This window comes from Apus apus, chromosome 5 (assembly GCF_020740795.1).
Source record: "Apus apus isolate bApuApu2 chromosome 5, bApuApu2.pri.cur, whole genome shotgun sequence".
In the NCBI taxonomy this organism is placed as follows: domain Eukaryota; kingdom Metazoa; phylum Chordata; class Aves; order Apodiformes; family Apodidae; genus Apus; species Apus apus.
The window spans coordinates 18,203,408-18,225,817 of NC_067286.1; the positions used below are offsets into that span (position 1 = coordinate 18,203,408).

Here is a 22,410-nt window from a genome sequence, read left to right on the forward strand (position 1 = left end):
TTTTGGGTAGAGCAAGTGGAATCTTAGAGGAAGGAACCAGCAACTGAGAAAGCAATAGAAAACAAAACCTGTGCTTAAAGGACCAGTTCCTTAACCTTGAAAAGCCTATGGAGTATTTGCTGAGAAATGAAAGCAAAGAGAAATGCAGTACTTATAAAATGGTAGAATTTCATCTAAGGTTCTACTAGGGTAATAATCTATGCTTGTATGAGTCAGAAGTGGAAAAAAATGAGTCTGTTTTTTCAGGATTACAATCTGACCACTACCATAACTGGAGACATACACTCACCACAGGAACTGGCTATTTTTCTGAGTGATAGTTAGCCTTTCTTCAAGAATCATCTCACTAACACTTATTCACAAATCAAAATTGGAGAGTGGTAAGAACACACAAGGCCATATTCAAGAAGACAGACTGATAAGAGTATGGTAAAGGTATTTAATCTCCTTGTGTTGGTTCTGATTGGAGGGGTTTGGTAGCACGGGAGGGCTACAGGAGTGGCTCCTGTAAGAAGCTGAGTGAAGCTCCCCCAGATCTAAAATCCGGACCTCCCTCTAAGGCCAAGACTATCAGCAGGGGAGGATCGACTTCTGCAGTTAACATATTCAAGAAGGGAAAAACCTCTAGTTTCAGCTTTCCATAGTAAGGAGCACGAGAAAGGCAACAGCCTGACTACAAAGAGGAATAGGATGCCTGGGTGCTCCGTGTTCTGACACTGAGCTGTAATGCAACAACCAAGATGAAGTCTTTTGTCATATTTGCCAGTGGGAGAGGAAGGGCATGAAAGCAGCACAATCAGCATGCTTTCCATGGAACAAACTGAATGCCACCACTGACAAAAGACATGGAGCAACAAAAACCTAAAAAGGAGCTCATACTGGTTATAATACATACAGCTAAAATGAATCAGCTCATACACACTTAAATTGTTCCTGCTTTTCTTTGCACTGAAAGACCCGCCAAAAACTCTCACGATTGCCTCCTTTTTTGCATCACACTGTTCTTGCTACCCAGTTTGGGGCTTGCGAACATCAGAAAAATACTAGTACACTACTAAAGTGAAAGTTTTACAGTTGGAGGTCGTGGAGTGACCCATGAATAAACAACAAAACAACATCTGCTCTTTCATGCCCAAAGATGCTTTGGTGTATCCTTTGGTAGTGGTAGCATGTGTACATAGGATGCATTAGACCATTTCTAGGTTTTTCAGTTTGCAAAGTCATTCTAAAACAATCAAGTACTCCGCATGGTTTTAACAACTACAAAGCAGATGGTGGATGTGTTAGAAAAGCTGGCCTTCAAGGATGGGAGCTCATAACAGATTGCAAGTGGTAGAGGAATTTGATTCACATTCAGGGTTCCAGTTGTTTTGTTCAAGAAAACAGTATCGAACATGCAAACTCAGCACACACAGCCACAAACAGATTAGTGAAAAGATTTATTCAGACATAAGCAAACAATATGTGCTAAAAACCTGAATAAATGTCACTTACAAAAAACAATGGAGCACAAATTTTCAACTGGTGAGTGTGAAGTCTTCTTGCAAACCTTTAGAAACTTGACAGGAGCAATGCAGTGGGTAGGTCAATTAAAGTCAATTTGAAGAGGGACTTTTAAAAATAGTAATGTAATAAAACAGCCACGAATAACTCCATCTAAATGTGTAGTTTCCACAAGGGGGGCAGGGATGTTAAATAATTGGTATTGAAACACAACCAATAAGATTTTTTAAACGGTTAAGTGGTTCAGGAGAAACTAGAGCTCTGTTTTATGTTTTATAAAAGAGCCATAAATCCATCTCACCCAGTATATTCTCACAATAGCCAGTGGTGAATAGTGAGGGAATAAAGAATGTCAGCAATGTCACAGAAATGCTGTACAGTTAAGATGACCTGGAGAAAAATCCAGCTGCTCCACAGAACCAAACATGCTCATGTATGGTGTTTACTGAGAGACTTGTAGCCTTGCTGCTACTACAGGTGACTCCCAGGTTGTCACAGGAACTGCAAGAAGCCCAGAATTTGCAGGTACCGCTACTGGAAGACTGTCTCCTATGGAGGAAGCCATCAGATGAGCCTTTCCAAGCAAAGGTCTTGGTGCTCATAGGGAAGTTAATGAACATGCTTACTGAGGATCTAGCTCCTTGTGCTCTCCCTTCTAAATATTGTGCAGATATCAAGGGCAAAACAACTGACAAGCAAAGAAGGAAGGAGGAAGTATATAACAAGCTGGAGCCACTATCTAATTTTGCCACAGCAGCTGCTGGCTGCTATCTTTGCTTAGAAATCAAGCTTTCACCCTTTTTTTTCTGCTCCTGGTGGAAGCACCTTGCTCACAGCTCAGAAGGTAGTGCTTTCTCATGCTGTCCATAGTTTGAGCCTACAACCACTGAGCAACAAAAAAATCTGATTTTCTACAGCAAACATTCACCTTCCCTTTACCTGCCTCCATTCTGCCTCTTCTGGTCCAGTGCTGTCCAATGGCAGCACAAAGAGAGCAACACTGCTCTTAAGACTTGTGGACTAAAAAAAAAAAAAAAAAAATATTAAAAAAAAAAATTGTTAACGCCCCCTCCCTTGCTGGGGGCTTTGCTGGTATATAATACTAACACTAATGCTAGGAATGGCACTTTTTGCCATTATAGCTGACACCAGTCCTCTGAACAAAACTAGCTTTCTTGGCACAAGTACAATTTTGCAGCTTATGTGAAGGCTTTTTAGTTCCACTGTAGACCTGCCATGTAGTCATTTGTTAAGTCAAAAAGATTTTTGCTCCCAAGTGCTAAGCGTTCTTTGAATATGAGACTTAAGTTGTTTAATGATAAGTATCACATGCTGTGCTGCCTGCTTGTTCATTACAGGCACATCTCTGTGCCAAAGAAAAACCACACAGGGAAAAAGGAAGTGAACCTCACATGGAAAAATAAAGTGCAAACTGAACTCTCCATGAAGGGCAGGTGGTTGATTTGGTTTCCACGCCTCACAGCACAGCTTTCCTTGCTATCCAAGTCTCAAAATAAATCCTGTTAGGTGCAGGGGGAAGACAGCTGTCTATTTCAATGGAGTGGGAGCAGGCACTTGGTAATTTTACTAATAAAGCATCTACTAATGACTGCAAGTGAAAGCTAAGAAACGTCACAGCAGTGGCTTCTACACAGATAGAACAAGGAATGACATACAGAAAAAAATAATTCCTTCCCGAAGAACTATGTAACTGTGGGGTGCTGGAGGAGGAAAAGCACTAAGTAAGAGCTGGCACAGATTAATTGGTATGCGAAATGAACGTGTGGAACACACAAAATCAGCACTAGTAATCACTAGCTTTTTGCAGTCATCAGATGTAGTGTTTACAGGCACCACAGTGGATGACTTCTCAAAAAAGAGTTTAAACAAAATATAGCTGGAGGGGAAGGGGAAGATTTAGTAACCAGGATTTTGCTGTAAAGCGTGGACTGGGGTGAAAGCATGAAGATGTTTGTGAGAAGAGCAGATAATCAAGTATGGCATAATGTGCAGAGCAGAAACGAGTATATGAAGCAATAATTTAATAAGCCAGTATGGATAAAGATGATCTGGATTTAGAGCCACCCCTAAAGCGCACAGCTCAGACTCCAAGAATAACATGACATAGAGCAATACCTGCTGCTGCACTATTTTGAAAGTGCTTGAGAACAAACGAAGGTATGGTAGCTGAAGAAAGAGTAAAAAGGGCTTTTATGAGCAATCTGGAAAAGCAAGAAAAACAAACAAACAAACAAACCCCAACAAAACAAACACCCAAAAGTCTTTGTATGAAAACTTAAAAAGCTGAACCATTCGGGTCTTTTGTCCTTGTACATCAACTTTCTGTCTCATCTAAACTAGTATTTCAAATGTATGGCATCTTTAGCATGAGGCTCAGTGGAATTGTGTTAAATTATAAGGCTCTGCATGTATTCACACTTAAAGTGGGTTGGGAGGGGTTTTGGAAGGTGTTACTCTTTCTGTTGAAGACAGATTTTAGATGCCTTACAGTATGACAGTCTAATCACAGCCTGCAACTTCAATTTCATTTACTTCTGTTGCATCTTGCAATAAGTTTAACATTTCCTGGAGAGAATTACAGGACAGTACTAAGAAATACAATTTACTCTCTCCAGTTTGCCTGAGTATGCAGAATTCATTCCATCCAACTCCACATTTCATATTTTACATAGCAGTGCTCATTTTACACTATAAATAGCAGAGAGAAGTGTCCTTACATATTTTATATTGATACTGTACATTATTCATATAGTAACATGTACAGATTTGCTACCTTAGCCAAAAGTTCTGCTCTTAATAAATAGATCACACAGTAGTATTAACAGATATCATGTTTGAAACAGTGCTGTCTGGAGACAAACTGAGAGTGGGATTTTATTCTTGCAGATACTCTGTGGGTACAGAGTTACAAACAATCCCCTTGCTGAAAGGTTCATATTCTAAAATATGTGCCCCACAAGTGTGAAATATGCACACCCAAAGTGGGTGAAAAGGATTTAAGACACAGGCAGAGAGAACTGGGAGGTGACAGTGCATGTTGATTAGTCCTTGAGTCACAGAATTGTTCTGGTTGGAAAAGACCTTTAAGATAATGAAGTCCAACCATAACCTAACTCTACCAAGTCCAGTGCTTAAATCTTGCTCCTAAGCACCACATCTATATGTTTTTTAAACACCTCCAGGGATGGGGATTCAACCATCTCCCTGGGCAGCCTGTTCCAGTGTTTTATTATCCTTTGAGTTCAAAAGTTTCTTCTAATACCCAGTCTAAACCTCCCCTGGCATAACCTGAGGCCATTTCCTCTTGTTCTATCACTTGTTACTTGGGAGAAGAGGACCAACCCCCACCTTGCTACAACCTCCTTTCAAGTACCTGTAGAGAGCAATACGGTCTCCCCTCAGCCTTCTTTTCTCCAGGCTAATCACCCCCAGGTCCCTCAGCAACTCCTTCTAGGACATGTTCTCCAGACCCTTCACCAGCTTCCTTGCCCTTCTCTGGACACGCTCCAGCACCTCAATGTCCTTCTTGTAGTGAGGGACACTGAACTGAACACAGAAACTGAGATGTGGCCCCACCAGTGTCAAGTATGGGGGCATGATCACTTCCCTGCTCCTGCTGGCTGCACTATTTCTGATGCACGTCAGGATGCTTTTGACCTTCTTGGTCACCTGGGCACACTGCTGGCTCATATTCATCTGGCTGTCAGTCAACACCCCCAGGTCCTTTTCCACCAGGCAGCTCTCCAGCCACTCTTTCCCAGGCTTGTAGCATTGGCATGGGGTTGTTGTTGTAGGACCTGCCACTTGGCCTTGTTGAACCTCATACCATTGGCCTTGGCCCATTGATCCAGCCTGTCCAGGTCCCACAGTAGAACCTTCCTACCTTCAGGCAGACCAACACTCCCTCCCAACTTGGTCTCATCTGCAAACTTAATGAGGGTGCACTCAACCCCCACATCCAGATCACTGATGAAGATGTTCAAGTGAACTGGCCGCAACACTGAACCCTGGGGTACACCACTGTGACTGGCCACCAATTGACAATACTGACGGCCAAAAAGTATATCAATGTTACTAAAGCCACTTAAAGCAATGAAGCTACTCTTTCTTGTGAGTAATGGAAGCAGAAAGCGGCCCACAGCAAGTAATTTGAAGATGGTATCTATTCTATAGGTATCTTTAAGGCAATTATTTTTCTCACCTATTAAGAGCCTTCTGAGCCTGGTTTCATTAAGGAAAGAAAATAATGAAATTAAACAGTGTTGTTTGAGTATCTCATCAATAACTCAGGATTTCCTTTGTCACTCTTAGCCTGTTTTGACAGATATGCACCCTTTCAAAGTCATTAAATTCCTAAAGGTTCAGAAGGTAGGCATTTAGGTAGCAAATGTAGCCCTTAGCAAAGCCTTCACTGGGAGAGAAAACTCCAGCATGAACCCTAGCCCCTATTAACAGAATCCACACAAGCGACTGTATGAATTACATCACCATGGGAAAAGCTCTAATCGGTACCTATATAAATCAGACATCAGATAATACAATCATCTGTCACACCTGATATCAGCACTCAATAGTTCTGCTTTTCATGGAAATGTCTTTTTTTTACATCTGTAATTCCGTATCAAATTACTCTCCTTTCTTTAAAAGCAATCCTCCTTGAAAATACATCCTCAGAGAGTCCTCACAAAGTCAGAGGCAGAGATAAGATGTCAATCAAACTGAGTAGTCTCTGGAGGGAGTAAGTAACAAAGGAAAATCAAAGACTTGGAGACAGTTAAGAGAAAATTACATAATGGAGTAAACTTCCCATGTTTTAATGAAACAGAAGGAAAGTCTGTATTGCTGCTTAATCAAATGTTAGTTTTTCATACATTATCCAGGTGTTTATACATATGAAAATATACAGCCTGTCCTATTTACAGTCAAACTGGCCTCCAAGAGCACCACCAATTGATAAGACATGTGACTGTCTTCCCTGCAGCATGCAGCAGCTCCAACTGATAAGCTCCACTCTATGGGATGAGTGGCAGGCCTTGCCTATCGGAGGAGAACCTGCACAAATGATGATGATGAGATGGAAAGCCTGCTCTTAAAATGCCTTACTGCTCTATTGGTAATTTTTTTTTTTCCACCAACTTAAGACTGCAGCCAAGCATAACTGTAAAAGATTGCTGTCCTCAGCCACTAACAATCTGTAATGATTCTGGCTGTTTTAGCCATCAATCTCATTCAGCTGACTGATGAAGGATGCAGATGAAGGACCAGGAATACAGTTCAACAAATCAGTTTCTTATTTCACAAAACTATCCAGGTTTGGGAATAAGCTCAGCTAACACCTCTGCTCTCAAGCTAATAATAACAGATGGTTTCCCAACAGGGTATAAAGAATCGAAGAGACACTCCTTTGCCTCCACCCTCTGGTCAAGTTCGGCCAGGATCACCAAAAGACCTTCCAATGCCCCATGGTGTATTGTCACATCAAGCTGTTTTTTCCGGTTACCCTGCACACTTAAAGTCTTCCATATATTATAAATCTTTGCATAGTTCTTACAAGACATAGCTGTGCCACTGAAGTTGAAGTGCAAGGAAGGAAAATTATGCCAGTAATGAGGGGAGTCTCATTTTCATTACTTCTCCTCCTTCTTTCCAATTACATCCAAGTAATAAAGATTGACTGCTGGCAGTGCCACTAGTGCAGCAGGCCAGCACATTAGCACAGAGCTTCCCAGACTGTGGTCTACAAACCATCAAGAGCAGCAAAGCCAGAAAACAAGACCCACAGCTGGTCCCTAAAATCAGGTTAAATAGGTTCTTGTTTTTTTCCACATGGATCCTACTTGCCAGTTCCTTGGCTCTGAGTTTCCATACATTTCAGATTTGCACTTCGTGTCTCAGAAGCCAGGATATATCATTCTCAGGGCAGTACCAGCTGGGAATTTTACATGGACCAAACACCAAAGCAAAGCGCCTTGCCTCATCTCTTTAGGCAGGAAGGTGGAAAGCAAAGCTTCAGCTGGCAACTCTGAGTTTCCAAAGCTACAAGATATTATAGCCCTGGGTCTTTGGGAGCCTACCCACTAGAATTAAGAGTCTTCACATATAATTTTGAAGACTTTGACTTCTTTAAAGTACATACAATTTTAATATGTTTTCACAACGGAAAAGAGACACGTGCATACAAATTATTAATTGTAAGTTTGATAGATAAATAATAAAACTAGTTAGTCTCACTTCCTTTTGTTGCTGTCTCCTCTATAACTAGTGTTCTAACAAAGCATTTTGCAAATTCTGTGATTTACTGAATTTCTCTATTGTTTAAAGCATCACCTGAACAGTCAGATATAGGTATTCTGTTCTTTGATGGGCAAATCACTACCAGTCTCAGCTAGTTTTCTCTAGCACAGGATCTCTTAAGGAAATCGGGAACCACTGGAAAGATAAGTACAGTTCTGTGCAGTGCCTGTTTTGAGTCTTGGGAGGTTTGGGAGAAGTCAAAAGAAAGTGGGAGTAAGTGCTGGCATAAGCCAAGGGGGATTAAGGAAATTACATTTTTCTTTCTATAGCACTCTCTACCTTTTTTAACAACAACAACAACAACAACAACAAAATATAAGGCCAGAAGAGCCTTAGATGACAAGCAAAGGAAGAAAACTGTTCATTTTACTGACTGTCATGAAGAAAATCTGGATGTTTGGAAGACAGAATGTGGAAAACAAATGTTCTTTCCTGGGTATTTCACAGTGAAATACAAATATTTAATTATTAAATAAAAATATTCTGTTTTGGGATCATATGAGCTCATCTTTAGTCTCAAGGTTTCAGCAAGTCAACAAAAGGAAATCGAAGTCCAATAAAAATGAATGAAGTCAGGCAAGTATCATGTATCAGGTGACAAAAGTTATTTCGGGAGCTTACAAACCAGAGCAGTGATACAATGATGGCTCCTCTGAATCTGGCAGTATTCCAGGAAATGGCCTCTGAATTGCAGTTTCCATTACAGCAGCATTGCTGCTGTCTAATAATTTTTTGTCCATGTTTCAGTACCTTAATACCTCAGAGTAGTTGCAAATACACCAAGAGCAATTTCTGCAGGAAAATGCAGAAATTTTTCATGGAGAGAAGACCTATTTGAGGACTATGAGATTTTTTCTCTACATTAGTAGCTGCTGGTTTGCTGTAACAATTGACTGATTCAGCACAAGGTAACCCCAGCCTCTGACATTTGTGAAGAAGCTTTGTGTTCTCTTCACCCATCAGAAAAAAGAGCAGAAATTTGCTCTGTTTTCACAGCTATAGAACAGCTTTTAATAATTTTGCAGCATGAGCGCAGCACCTAATCCAATAAAACTTGTCAGGAACATTCAAAAATCAAGATCTCTGAGATTTTGTTTCCTATAAATTCACCAGAGTTACAAAAAAAGGGTCTATTCCTCAGAAACGCAGCACCCATCAGAGCTGCACAGGGCTGAGGATTATTTTATCTCCCACTCTGCCGGAAAGATAGCTGAAAGTACTGGGAAACAGGCTGTAGGGATGTACAAAATGGATTGGTGTTAATGAACAGGAACAGGAAGAAGGAAATGAAAAAATTATTTTGAAGGAAATCAAAGCATTTGCTCAAAAAAAAAAAAAGCAGAAACAAGTTAAAATAGACATTTAATTCGTTTAATGCAGTAACTGCTCTCTATTAATGGAATAAACAACATTTTTTATTTGGAGGTCAAAGTATGAAAAAAAACATCAACTACTGTCTGTCACCAACCAACTACCTAGAGAAGGGTGGAAGGGAAAGGTAGAGACAGCAAAGCATGCATGCAAAGATAAACTCTGTCTTTTTGCAGAGATGCTTCTACTTTAATTTCACAAAGTAAAACATAACAGATAACTGACAACCTGAGAAACAAAACAGCATCATTATTAGTTTGTAATCATCCCAAGACTTTTAATCACTAGAAATGGAAAATTTTTTCTGCTTTTACTTAAGCCAGTATCTCCAAAAATCATCTCTTTTTAGTTACTTTCTCCTCTGTGAGAAGGTGAAGAGCTGCATCTATAACTTCATGCTGTGCAAACCTCATTTGGACATGATCACCATCAATCACTCCTACTGTGATGTAGCATGTGAAAGGGAAACAAAACAGAAATTGTGCTGCAGTATTTGACACCACCCACTCCCCTGCTCGTATGCTTTAGTTCACGGAGAACCCAGTTGGCATATGGTTATTCTCTCTTTTTGGGACCCCTGTCTTTTCTCTCCCTCTAAGCATTTGAAAATAGCTTTCATTGTTTCAGGAAAAAGACAAAACCCTTTTCTTGTCTCTCAAAGGATTAAGGCTTTCTTACTGAAAAGCACGAGAAAGACATATTTACTATGTGCCATTTTGCCTTAGTAAATACACATACATTACTTGCAGTGATACCTCTTCTTATCATACACTTCAGTGGAAGATGAATATTGTAAAAGGAATCAGAATGCAGTGAGTATCCTTTGTAGCAGTACCATGCACAGTCTTGAGAAGAGCTCTTAACACCAGCTTCCTATTGTAGCTCTCTAGCACACACCTCACCTATCTGTCAGTGCTATAATCTTGACCAGGAACAGTCAGTAGAGGCACAAGGCTAAAAAGAGCAAGAAGGATAGTGTTTGGCTTTTTCAGAAAGGTCTGAAGTAAGCAATAGATATAAAACAATATTTATTAATGCAGAAGCAACCAGAGTTGAAGTCAGACTGCAGTCTCACCGAACACTCTACCAGCTTATCTAGGATATAAAGAGAGCACCCTCCTTGTGTTTCACAGCTCTGGTTAGTACCACACCAATTCAGTGGACTTGCACTAGTTTATCACATCCTGATTCCTTGGTATGACTCAGGTCAGCAGAAGGTGCCTGCACTTTTCTGTTTTCTGATGCACCAGCACTGCAGCATGTCTGTTTTTAAACAGCTGTGCAGCAGTGCACATTAGAGAACAGCTCTTTCCATCTCACTCACAGTCCTCCCTGTACTTCTGACAATCCATGAGAGCACAGACAGTCATTAAAATGGGCATGGCAACATCCGATTGCAAACACACTCACCCTCCTCCTTAAATGCCAGGATAGAAGTGGTGCCACTTCACAATAAACCTTTTTTCCCTCAGCATGTTAATAAACCACTCTTGAACAACAAGGCACCTCCTGAGGACTTCCCACATACGAATCTGGACTGGAAACTTTGAACTAGAAATCACTTCCTCTTCTCCCCTAGCAATCAGGCTGCTCCCTTTTTTACAGGACAAAGAGCATTTGTAACCTGGACCACCCCACTGAGCTTCTTTAGTTTAGCCTGTGCAACCACTTCATGGCAGCAAAATGCCCAACCATCATCCTGCAGTTGAACAGCCACCTCATACATCAAAAAGATGGAGAAACACATGCCTGTATGTCCTAACAAGGTGTCCTGCTGACACATGCATGCCTCATAGTGATTTGATAACCTCTTGCCACAGAGTAGCAGCCCCAGAAGAAGTGAAGAGGGCTCTGGTTTCCTTCCACCCTTCAGAGCCATGTCTTCAGGAAGGAATGTCAGTGCTAGGACCCACCACTGATTGGGACAGAGTATGGTCACCTAAAGATTCCTGATAAAGGCTTTAATGTTGTGATGTGCCAAGAGTGCCATCCGCAATACAGCAATGAATGTAAGCATGTGCTCAACCTTAAAATCATTAATGGCCTTAGTGATTTCTCCAAGACTATGCATGGCTTTTAAGGCAAGCACACATGAGAATGAAAGATCAGGGCAACAAAAGGGCCTCTCAGTGGAACAAAGTGATGAAGGCATCCATGCAACTGGCTTCTATGAGCACACTCTATTGCCTTGTATCACAGTTTTGAAACACAGGGGCAGGCCAGGAAATGAGAGGATGAAGGAAAACCTCAGCAGCTTGTCCACATGAATGAGGCCACGGAAGGAGTAGCCTAGACACCAGTTTGTCCAACTTCCAAGTTTAAACTTCTAAGTTTAAAAGCAGCAACAAGTTCACATTCCATCTCAGTAAACAGACATAAATGCAACCGTCTCACTGTTTCAAACATGTACTCACCCAGAAGAGAAGGTTGAAGACAAACATTAGGTACTTTATACACTGCAGGCAGTTGTGAGCCATGCTGCACCTCTTCAGTTCTAGGAGAAAAATAAATGAGAGATCCAGGTAAAAGACAACGTACTTGTTTCCCTTGGGGGATGTGTACTTAGCCTTGGCGGCCTTAGGGCCTGGGTTGGTGTGGAATCCAAAAAAAGAGTTGCTGGCAGCTCCAAACTGGCCACCATACATGCTGCTGTAGCGACGAAAGGTGCCATTTGGGAAACTGTAATCCTTGCTGTCCAGGGAAGGGCTTCTGTGATAGGTCGACTCATCCGTGCTAGACCTGCGCATGGTGGCTTCAGCTTGTCCGGTCACAACTGCTGCGCTGACAATCGTCGGATGCCAATGGTGTGGGTGAAAGGTTTGTGATTTTTTTTTTTCTCTCTCCTTCTTGCTACAAAAATCCCCTATTGCTTTGCACCAGCTGTTCTTTTGTCTGCCATCCTATCAAGGAGTTACACGTGCTGTACAGCAGCAAAGTTTGTGAAGTCTGCTCAGCCAGGAGTTAGGGAGCAGCGTGCTTCCACATGAGAAAGACTTCTGCACAAGTAAACATGCCCTCCGGTGCCACAGTCGTCCCTCTTGGCCCACCCCACTACCAGATAGGAAAAAAAGAGAGAGAAATATACTGTACACAAAGCAACGACTTTTAAAAAAAGGAAGTGTGACCTCGCTTGGATTGCAAGTGCCATATAAAACCCCAGCTCCACATGCCACACACAGGCGAGAGTGCCGCTGCACAGGACTCGTAGGCAAGGACAGAAATTATCCAAACGGCAGGCACCTCCCGTGGCCCCTTCCTCTTCGCCACACCGCTCTGCCCCGAGATGCTCGGCTCACTTTAAAGATTCCCGTATCCCCGTGACGCGGAGGCAGCCCGCGGCCAGCCCGGCACGGCGCTCCCCTCCGCGCAGCCGCCGCTCCCCGAGGCTCCGCCGCGCCAACCGCGCTCCCCGCCCGCCGCGCCTCCCGCCGAGGCAGGGAACGGGCCGCCTCGCCCCGCGTGCCCCTCCCTGCCTCCTGCCGCAGCTCCCCGGTGCCCCCAGCCCGCTTCCCTGTGCCAAAGTAACCACCCTCCGGGGCCGGGGAGGGGCGGGCGCTGCCTCAGCCCAGCGGGGGCGCAGGCGACGTGATGGCGGCGAGAGCCCCCGCCTCGGGGCCGCCGGGCCCCTCCCGCTCCGAAACTCCGGGCTCGGAGTCACCGCGCGGAGATCGGGCCTGACGTGCCGTTTGCTTTAAAAGGGCTGCCCGGAGTGACACGCAGGCGGTGCTGCCGAAAGAAGCGGGAATGCTGTCATTTCTGAAGCATGAGCGGTCCCAGCACCAAGCCTGCCCGAGTTCAAGAAGCATTTGGATGATGCTCTCAGGCGCATGGTGCAATTCTTGGGGTGCCCTACACAGGGACAGGATTTGGACTTGATGACCTTGATGGGTCCCTTCCAAGTCAACGTATTCTCTGAATCTATGTTTCTATGTTCGGGATGCTTTGGGGGCGCAGGGTCAGCACGGGCCACGCTTTCTCTGCGGGAAGGCGCGTTAATTCCCTGGGAGATCCATTACTTGGATTTTTTCCGTTCAGTTCCATGGAATCGTAATTCAGCAATATGTATGTCCAGCTCATTAACGTCTCTAGCAGGTAACTCACTGATAGGCATCACAGCCCATACGCTGGGAGCCCTTCCCTAAAATCTGGCTATTCCCACAGGCAGTAATGAGTTGAAAATCTGCCATGCAACTTTTTCAGAAAGGAAAAATCTGACTGAACCTGTGGTAATTACAGTATTAACACTAGGGAAAGCAAGACTCATTTACCATCTTTGCCCGAAATTCCCTGTGAGAGTGACTCTTTTAGTCTCTGTATGTGTCACTCCTTAATCTGTAAAATGGAGATGGCCTTTTGCTGCCTTCCTTCTCTCACCTCTGCCTTATGATTTTGACTATAAACTACTGGAGCTTAGTGAGAACACGTCTCCATAGCATTTTTAAAAGGCTTGCCCCGGCAGAGAAATAATTCAAGATGGAAAGAGCTTTCTTGCAGGAATCATCTTGCCAGTCAGAGCACAGATCAAGAGATACAGGCACCAATTAATTAAAAAAATTAGTAAAAGTAAAATGAGCTGGTTTTACACATAGCCTGAGAAGTTCACCCTTGCAAACCACCCTCTATTTCTGTTCATTTACAAACTGCAAAGCCAGAGTCTAATTATCTCCCATAATTTCCTCCACAAACTAGAAATACATTTGGCATACTTGGTGCAAGCTTTAAAGAGAAAGAACTTGAACACAAAACACACGGGTAATATCTCCTGTACCACCTGTTTCAACAATTCTCAATGACTTCCAACTTCTCCACTTTTTAATTTCCCTGCCTCTAAGAACAGAGATACTACATAGCCCTGATGGAGCTCACTCTTCTACTCTTCCTCCCTCCCTTTCCTGCATAGTATAAACTGTCACCAGAAACCAGTCTTCCTTTCCTAGGATAAAGATGGTCCCATGCAAGCAGATCTGTTCTCAGTCTGAGTTTCCAACACACCTATTGTTTCTCCCATGGCACCAAACAGTTCTGCCTCCAATCTTCCTCCTTGTTTGTATGGCAACTAGACCAGTTTGGCAACGATATCCCAAAGGTGATTCCAACATTTTCTATGTCCCCTGTCAGTACAGAAATGTCTATGCTCAAAGCTCCATATTAAATGGCAAAAAGAAGTACTGGGTACAGCTATGCACAAAGATTATGAAAGTGTCAAGTTAGATAAGCGTTATTTAACAAGGGTGCCCAAGGTATTGGAAGCATGTAAAAGAGACCATTTTGGCGTATTTACTCTAAACTAGACATCTGAAGGTTCAAAAGCATCTCACTTGGATAAGAAAAGGGATAGAAATCACTTGATTTCAACCTTTCTTTAAGGTAAGAAACCATTAATTCCCAAGAGAATTAACTCCTTAATATGGGTAGAATAATTTATAAAGGCAAGATCTGAGGCAGAAGGGAGAGTTTCTAAATGTTGCTTTTTAAATAAAAAAATATTAAACATTGACACATAGTGGCTGTATTTCAGACAGATGCAGAAAAACACATTAAGTTCCACATGACCCTTCCCATTAAAGGGTGCTTTTATCCCAGCCTCCTTCCACCAACACCCCTTAGCACTCGTCATTGAAATAACAACTTGTCCAAGGCACTTATGAGTAAAATTTAGCTCTCAAGTCATTGCTGTTCTTCATTCTCATACCAATATCAACAGCTAATTAGAAGCAGTCATTTGGGATAGAGATTTTATATGGTTCCAGAATAACTCTTCTATTAAATCTTCTCTCTAGGAAACCCAACCAGAGTTGCTAGCCTAAACAGGAAATCCTTGAGATAGCAACATTGCACCATCAGGCTAACAGCAGCTTGGATGACATACTTACATGAAGAGATAAGACCTTGCATGGAAACAGCAGAAAAGCTGTAAAAAGAGAAGGGCTGATGTACTCTACTTTTGCCCATTGCTATTGGAAAGTGGATGAAAGGGGCAGGGATGTGCTGGGATCTGTGTCAACATTTAAGCCATTACAATAAAGCAATACTTACATGAACCAAGAATAATAAACATCCAAAGCATAGCATCACTGAGCCATTGTGTCCATAAGGGTGACTGAAGGGGCAAGTGAACTACAGCTTTCACAAAACTTTTTGTTGATGACTGAGCCTAAAATCACAGCCTAGAACTAGTGACCTCTGTTCACCTCAGCTTTCAATCTACCATTTCTCTCCCCAGCTGTATCTGTGTATTGCCACCCTGTGGCAAATTCATATTGATTCATCAACACAAGAAAGCAAGCACTGTGCAGTCCTGCACAGTCATATGAGCTCCAGGCAATAGGTAGAAACTGTAAAAGGTTTGAGCATCAGCAGTAGAACTGTTAACAGTGTTAGTCCTCACACCCTTTCTCAGAACAGCCTGATCCAAGGCTTCAGCTATCACCTGAAAACACACACCTATTGTTCAGCCCACAATTCCCACCTGCCAACCTCAGCCCTTACTGCCAGTCAGCATAGGCCCTGCACCACATTCCTACTTTCCTTGGCCAAATCTACTCCCAGTTCCCTCATTTGTTCATGTTGCTGTGACTGGCACCACTGCTCCCAGCCCTGCTCCGCCACCTTGCAGAGCAGGTGGCCACTACCTGCAGGTGGGCTGGTCATGGTCCCACTCCTCCTTTAAAGGGGGGCCAATCAGGATGAGGCCCATGGCAGAACAGGTAGCAGTGAGAGCACAGCCCAGGCAGCAGTGACACCAAGTGGGGCTGAGGTTGTGTGGTGCTACTTGGCCCTGATCCTGGGGGCAGAGACACCCAAGTGAGCTTTGTGTGTGTTTTCTGAGCTTGAGTGTTGGTTAATGTGTCATCGTTCTACCAAGCATCTCTAAAGAACCTACCTGCCCCCATAGTTTGGGTGAGAGCTGTTTTCTGGGCCTGTTCGGGCCCCTGCTCACCTTTGGCTCCTCTTGTGGTGCACCACATTTTTCCAAACCCAGCTTCTTCTTTTCCCTGTTCCATGTGCAGGGCTCCCCCTCCTTGTGCCTTTCTGTGTGTGATACCTCTGGATCCAAAGGAACCATCAAATGAAACCAACAAGTATTTCAATACTACTTTGGATCAGGCCTTCCTTTTATCCATTTTGAATATTACTTTCTCTTCCTGCTCTGTGATTTAACTCTCACGATCAGAAAACACCAGCCTCTTCATGTCACACAAAATGCAGCCACTAACTAACCTCCTCATTAATTTAGTCTCATTAGTCCTTTAGTGGTTGCACTGGCTTTCCCTCTACTGATGCCTCTTGTCACTGTCTTCAAAACTCTGCATACCTTCTCCATTTTGCATTAACCTCAGTAGCCTGTTTGTAAGCATCTAATAAAAACTGTTAAGAAGTGATCCATGAAATAAAATAAATTTTTAAAAATCCTGCTAGAAGCTATTACTGAAATATACTCTATAAATACGGAGTATGTATGTGACAACTCTTCCTATTCTGCAAAAGGGGGTGTGTGCAAAGGCATATACATGAGAGGTGATAATCTTTCCCAGTAGTTTCAGTGAACAAAATGTTTAAGATCAGTATTACTTCAAGAGTAGGAGCTTTTAATGGGTTAATAACATTGCTCCATACCACAATGTTACAATCAGCTAAGAGTGATCAACTGATAAAAACACTCCAAATGGTTGACTTTTTTATTTCATGTACATAGAGAGACCACCAGATAAAAGCATTAATCAAAACTGTTTGGCACTGCCTGACCCCTTCTTCAGCAATGTACCTAGCAAGCAATCTGTTCTCTCCCCCCCAGTGCACACTTCACAGCTACTGCTTACTTACATTTGATTCAGGGATGCAGGATTTGTAAAAAATGCACCTCTCCTAAAGCCTAGAGAGAAACATTACCTCTTCTGACTGGAGGGTGAACCAAAATTCAGGGCCAGGCTGGCTGTTTCAGCTAGGAGAAAAAAAGCTCGTCTTTGATTTGTTTGCTTTTGTATATTCATTTCGCATTACTACGAATGTCTAAAAGCATAAGGCAAAAGGGCAAATTATTCTTAATCTGGCAGCCTCATGCTGCCATAGATCTGCAGTCTCTGCTCAGCCCTGGCGAGTACTGTTCCATATAGTCATCAACAACATAGGCAGTAGGATCAAGCACTCCATCAGCAAGTTTGCAGATGACACCAAACTGAGTGGTGTGGTTGACACACTTGCAGGATGGGATACCACTCAGAGAGACCTGGAAAAGCTCAAGAAGTGGGCCTGTGTGAAACTCATGAGGTTCAACAAGGCCAAGTGCAAGGTCGTTCACATGGGCTGGGGCAACCGCTGGTATCAATACAGGCTGGGGGATTCAAAGGATTGAGAGCAGTCCTGTAAAGAAGGACTTGAGGGTACTGGTGGATGAGAAACTATACTGCTGGATGAAAAATTAGACATGAACTGGCAGTGTGCACTTGCAGCCCTGAAATCCAACCATATCCTGGGCTGCATCAAAAGAAGCGTGGCCAGGAGGTCAAAGGAGGTGATGCTCCCCCTCTACTCTGTTCTCATGAGACCCACCCCACCTGGAGTACTGTGTACAGTTGTGGAGTCCCCAACACAAGGACATGTAACTGTTGAAGTGAGTCCAGAGGAGGGCCACGAAGCTGATCAGAGGGCTGGAGCACCTCTCCTATGAAGACAGGCTGAGAGAACTGGGGCTGTTCAGCCTGAAGAAGAGAAGGCTCCAGGAAGACTTTATAGCGGCCTTCCAGTACCTGAAGGGGGTTTACAAGAAAGCCGGGGAGAAACTTTTTGCAAGAGCATATAGTGCAGACTTTCACTACTTAAAGGGGGCTTATAAGAAAGATGGGGGCAGACTTCTTAATAGGGCCTGTAGTGATAAGACAAGAGGTAATGTGTTTTTTTTAAAAAAAAAAAAAAAACGAGCTTAGATTCAGACTAAATATAAAGAATAAATTCTTTACAATGAGGGTAGTGAAACACAGGAAGAGGTTGCCCAGGGCAGTCATAGATACCCCATCCCTGGAACGATTCAAGGTAAGGCTGTACAGGGCTTTGAGCAACCTGATCTAGCTGAAGATGTCCCTGCTTATTGCAGGAGGGTTGGCTCTAGATGACCTTTAAAGGTCCCTTCCAACCCAAACTATTCTATAATTCTATGAAAATAACTGGGGGATCTAGGCATTGAGTCAGTTCTATACAACTAACTTGAGCATCACCATCCACAGGCTATGCAATGCAGAAATCTTCTGACATTGTTCTTGCTTGTCAGCCCCCTTTCTGACAGATCACACAGAGCAAAGCAGCAGCAACCAAAGGGCTTCCTCCCTAAATCCTGCTCTCTTCTAAAAATTTTCATTGTGCAAAGAGCCTGCACTGTCACATGTTGCCAAAGGCTATAAGAGTGGCATGAGTGGGTTAGACTTGGCGCCATAAAGCCAGCTCCTGAACCAAAAGCAAGATATGTCAAAGCAGCCCCCTAAGAAACAGGTAAATCAATCAGCCATCAGTCCTACTCTGAACAGGAGGTCATCCAGCTCAAGGAGGGGCTGTAAGCTAAGGATCTCTAAATAATATTTTATTTATCAAAGAAATAAGAATAATTTTTGTTAAGTCAAGCAGAAGAGAGCATGTTTCACTGAAACCTCAAACTTACTACATACATAAGAAGATCCCACAGCTTCACTTTTATTTCCAGGGTCCTTGCTCATCCGTTAGCAATTTCAGTAGGCTATATTTGCTGGAAAGTGGTTGAGTCCTGGGTTGCATGGGCAGGAGAGAAAGTCAGATGTTTTAGAGATTTCCTCAGCTACTACAAAGATCTTTTGATATTCACAGTTGTACCTGCAACTCCTGTAAAGATTTACTGATGCCTCTGACAAAACTTTGAAAAAATATTGCAGTCAGAAGCAATTTCACTTATATAGCAGACTTCAGGGTTTGGTGGTTTGTTTGTTTTTTTTCATTTTCTTTCTTTTTTTTCTTTATAAATAATCTGCATGAAAAAAAAAATCTTCAATACTCAATAGCTCATCTCCTTCTGCTCACATGCCACCTGAAGTCATGATCTTTAGTTTATGGCATAATTAGTTGCTATGGAAATAACATAATCATAGACACAGAGAAAATATTTTGGTATGATTTGCAATGCTATTTAAGCCTGTGCACAAGTTACTGTTGCAGAAACTCACTGCTATTTATATGCTCTCATCTGCATAATGGTTTTCCTCATCTCTTGCCTGTGCATTCAGACACAGTAGTATTGGTACACGCACCACTCGCACTGAAGGCATCTCCATCTCATGGTATTTGAGCATCTACATGTTGAAACACTGACGAGTGATCATGCATGCAGAAGAGCTGGTGCCAAGTCAGACTAAACAACAAAAAAATCTTAAAAAAATTACTTAGGACTGGGCCTGAAAACCTTGTACACCACAGATCTCCCTTGCCATTTCTGCTTTCTGGGCTTTTGTCATTATATTCTTTGCTAATTATTTCTTTTGCCCAAAAATACATTTTTTAATTAAGGACATTCCTTGTTTCCCCAACAAATTGTCTGTATTTAAGTCCTGAACAGAGAAGATTATTGCTACACATGAAAGACAAGGAGTGCCAGTCACTGAACTCCTGGAGAAGCAAAAGTGTGTTCCTCTACCACTGCCCTCAGTAATAAAAAATGAAAGAACAGAAATAAAAGAATCCATTTGACACATCATGCAAGACAAATTGTGGCCCAGCGAAAAGCTTTGTCAAGACCTCTTTGCGGTGTCAAAAGGTCTTGGCAGCATGAAGGCAATTGATGCACTTGTTTTCTTAGAATCAGGTTACTTTCTCTAACCTGAGAGATCAGCTGATGTTCAAAGAAATAGGACTTCAAACATGCACATGGCACTCAGGATCTTTCAGTCAAGTATAAAGCAATCAATCAGACATGAAAATCTTTAAACTACCCAGTTCTGATGGTTTATGAAAGCAGATATTGTGAAGCAGAAGCAAATAAACAATTACTTAGAAAAATTTTAAAATTTGTTACTTTTCCCTAATTGCCTTTTAATATCTTAATGGATTTCTTCCTTGAAGATTCAGAATGGATCCTTTCCTTGTCTTCCATCCTTAAAAATAGGGTTTTGCAAGCATATAAGCAAGAAGAAAAATTCATATAACTATATTTCAGCTCCATTTCCAAAACAATGAAGGCCCAGAAACATTCGCTGACCTCACAGGGATCTGAGTGCTCAGCACTTTTGAGAATGAGGTCACAGAAAGCACATTTCAGCAAAGTACTCAACCACAGTTTTCATTGCATTGAGATATCCATGTACTTAAATAGCAAGGACACACTTAAATGCCTTCATGATTGAGATTGTACACAAGCATGAGAAACAGTGGAAGGAATGCTGCTGCAGTGGAAGGAATTACTCCCTAAGCAGACATCCTTGTGGCTACTGCCTCACAGATCTGCCTGCAGAGCTGGCTGGGACAGGCCTTCAGCCAAAACAGGCACAGTTTGCTCAGGTGCCTTGAAATGGGATAAGGAGCTCTCCTACCAGCTAAACAGTCAACAGATGTGAACAACTATACAAAGACGCCAGGGCAGTGAAGTGAACTCTGCAGCTGCATTGCTGGTTCTGCATCTTTCTCCTCATTGCCAAAGATCTCAATTTGCTCCTAGCTCCCTTAGGCTCCTTCCAAAATCCTAAAGATAAATATACGTCTTTTTTAAAAAAAAACCCAAACAACACTGAAAATAACCCCCCCAAGGGAGCATTAGATGTCCTTTTCATCTTGAAAGACAACTCCTTGGACTAAGCAGACATTATGTTTTCAACATGAAAGTTGTGTTACACCAACTCTGCATTTCTTACCATGCAAGCTGTGCTGGAGAGTGCTTAAAAATAAAACTCAAGTATTTAAGAGCCTGCAGCAAATTAAAGAGTACTTGAAACAAAAACACTAGGTGATGATTAAATGCTAATATTAAAATGGAATGGACCTGTACAAAGCAAATGCAACTGGAAATACATTTTAAAATATTATGTTATCAGCTATTATTCCTTTTTTTGATGTTGTAAGGAATAGCAGGGCTCATATCGTCCTACAAAGTAAAAGTAAATAGCAGTGGATCTCTTATCCCTGATACCTGTAACCATTCAAGCGAAAAGAGGAGCTTCAGCTATCCAAAAGAAAAAAAAAAATCTGGGTAGGAGGCACAATCTTTGGCTTTCTACTTTGCCATTTTGAGCATTCATAGCAATGAACAGTCAAAAATCATTTCATGAGAGTTACCAGCAAACATTCTTTCAAATATATTTTTTTAACAGATAACACATAGAGGGTAAACAATTTAAAACAACAGCCTAGGCTTTACACTCCTAAAAGACATACTAGTGAGTGTAATAGTGGTAATGCTTGAAATTAAAATGCTCTTTTGGAACAAAAAGTACCACCTGTACTGGAAATAATTTATCTGTATCTACTTGTTCCCATCACCATAATCTGGCTCTTTTTTGTATTTCACTGTCACAATCTGTAAATAAGATCCTTCCTTAAGGAAGGGTACATCTACGCAGAAAGAAGAGACACCTCTATTTTAAGGCAGCACAGGTGATAGTCTTTCTGCAAAACATACCTTAACTCCGTTACCAAAGATGATACAGAGGCCCTAATTCAGCAAATTTGAGTTGTCTAAACAAAAAAAAAGAGAAACTCATCTTTAATTATTAAGGCACTTAGTGCTATTTAAATTTAATTGTGGGGCTTTGGACAGAAATAAGAACATAACTTAGAACTTTCATGATAAAGAATGAATTATAATCAGTGCCTGAATTTAGATGCTCTAACTGAAAAGCTGCTTCCAAAGTATCTGTTCAGTCTTTAAAGTCATCACCCATTTTGCAAACTGGCTCAGATTTTGGGTTTAATCAAAACCAGATTGGTACCTAAATTTCACCTCAGTGTTTGTGCTCAGTGTTTCCTGTTGGTTTGCACTAGATATTCCTACTCTGTAAGAAACACTTGGCACAGGACCTTTGAAAAATGTAATCCTACCCTAAATTAAGCCCTATTGTAGCTTAAACTGCTAAAAATTCAAGATCCAACATCTTCTGTGGTCTGACCCCCAAGCAGTTTGTTTACTGTGTTATATTTATGAGAAGTTTTATGAAGGCAAATTTATATATTAAAAAAATATTTCTTCATCAGATCACCAAAAAGCCAAGTGAAAAG

At 42.1% G+C, this 22,410-nt stretch overlaps 1 protein-coding gene across 5 annotated transcripts in view; it reads right to left on the reverse strand.

Moving 5' to 3' along the window:
• Positions 1-22,410, reverse strand: part of TSPAN4 (tetraspanin 4) — a 421,128-nt gene that overhangs the window by 164,528 nt on the left and 234,190 nt on the right. For 2 of the 5 annotated variants that reach the window (XR_007889583.1, XM_051620363.1), the window contains exon 1: positions 11,604-12,536. Coding sequence is in view for 4 of the 5 variants with exons in the window: in XM_051620363.1 (XP_051476323.1) it covers positions 11,604-11,936 (333 nt within the window). In the remaining variant the exon portion in view is untranslated. Of the gene's footprint in view, positions 1-11,603; positions 12,537-22,410 lie in introns of those variants that run through there. The other 3 variants (XM_051620365.1, XM_051620366.1, XM_051620364.1) reach the window with 2 other exon arrangements.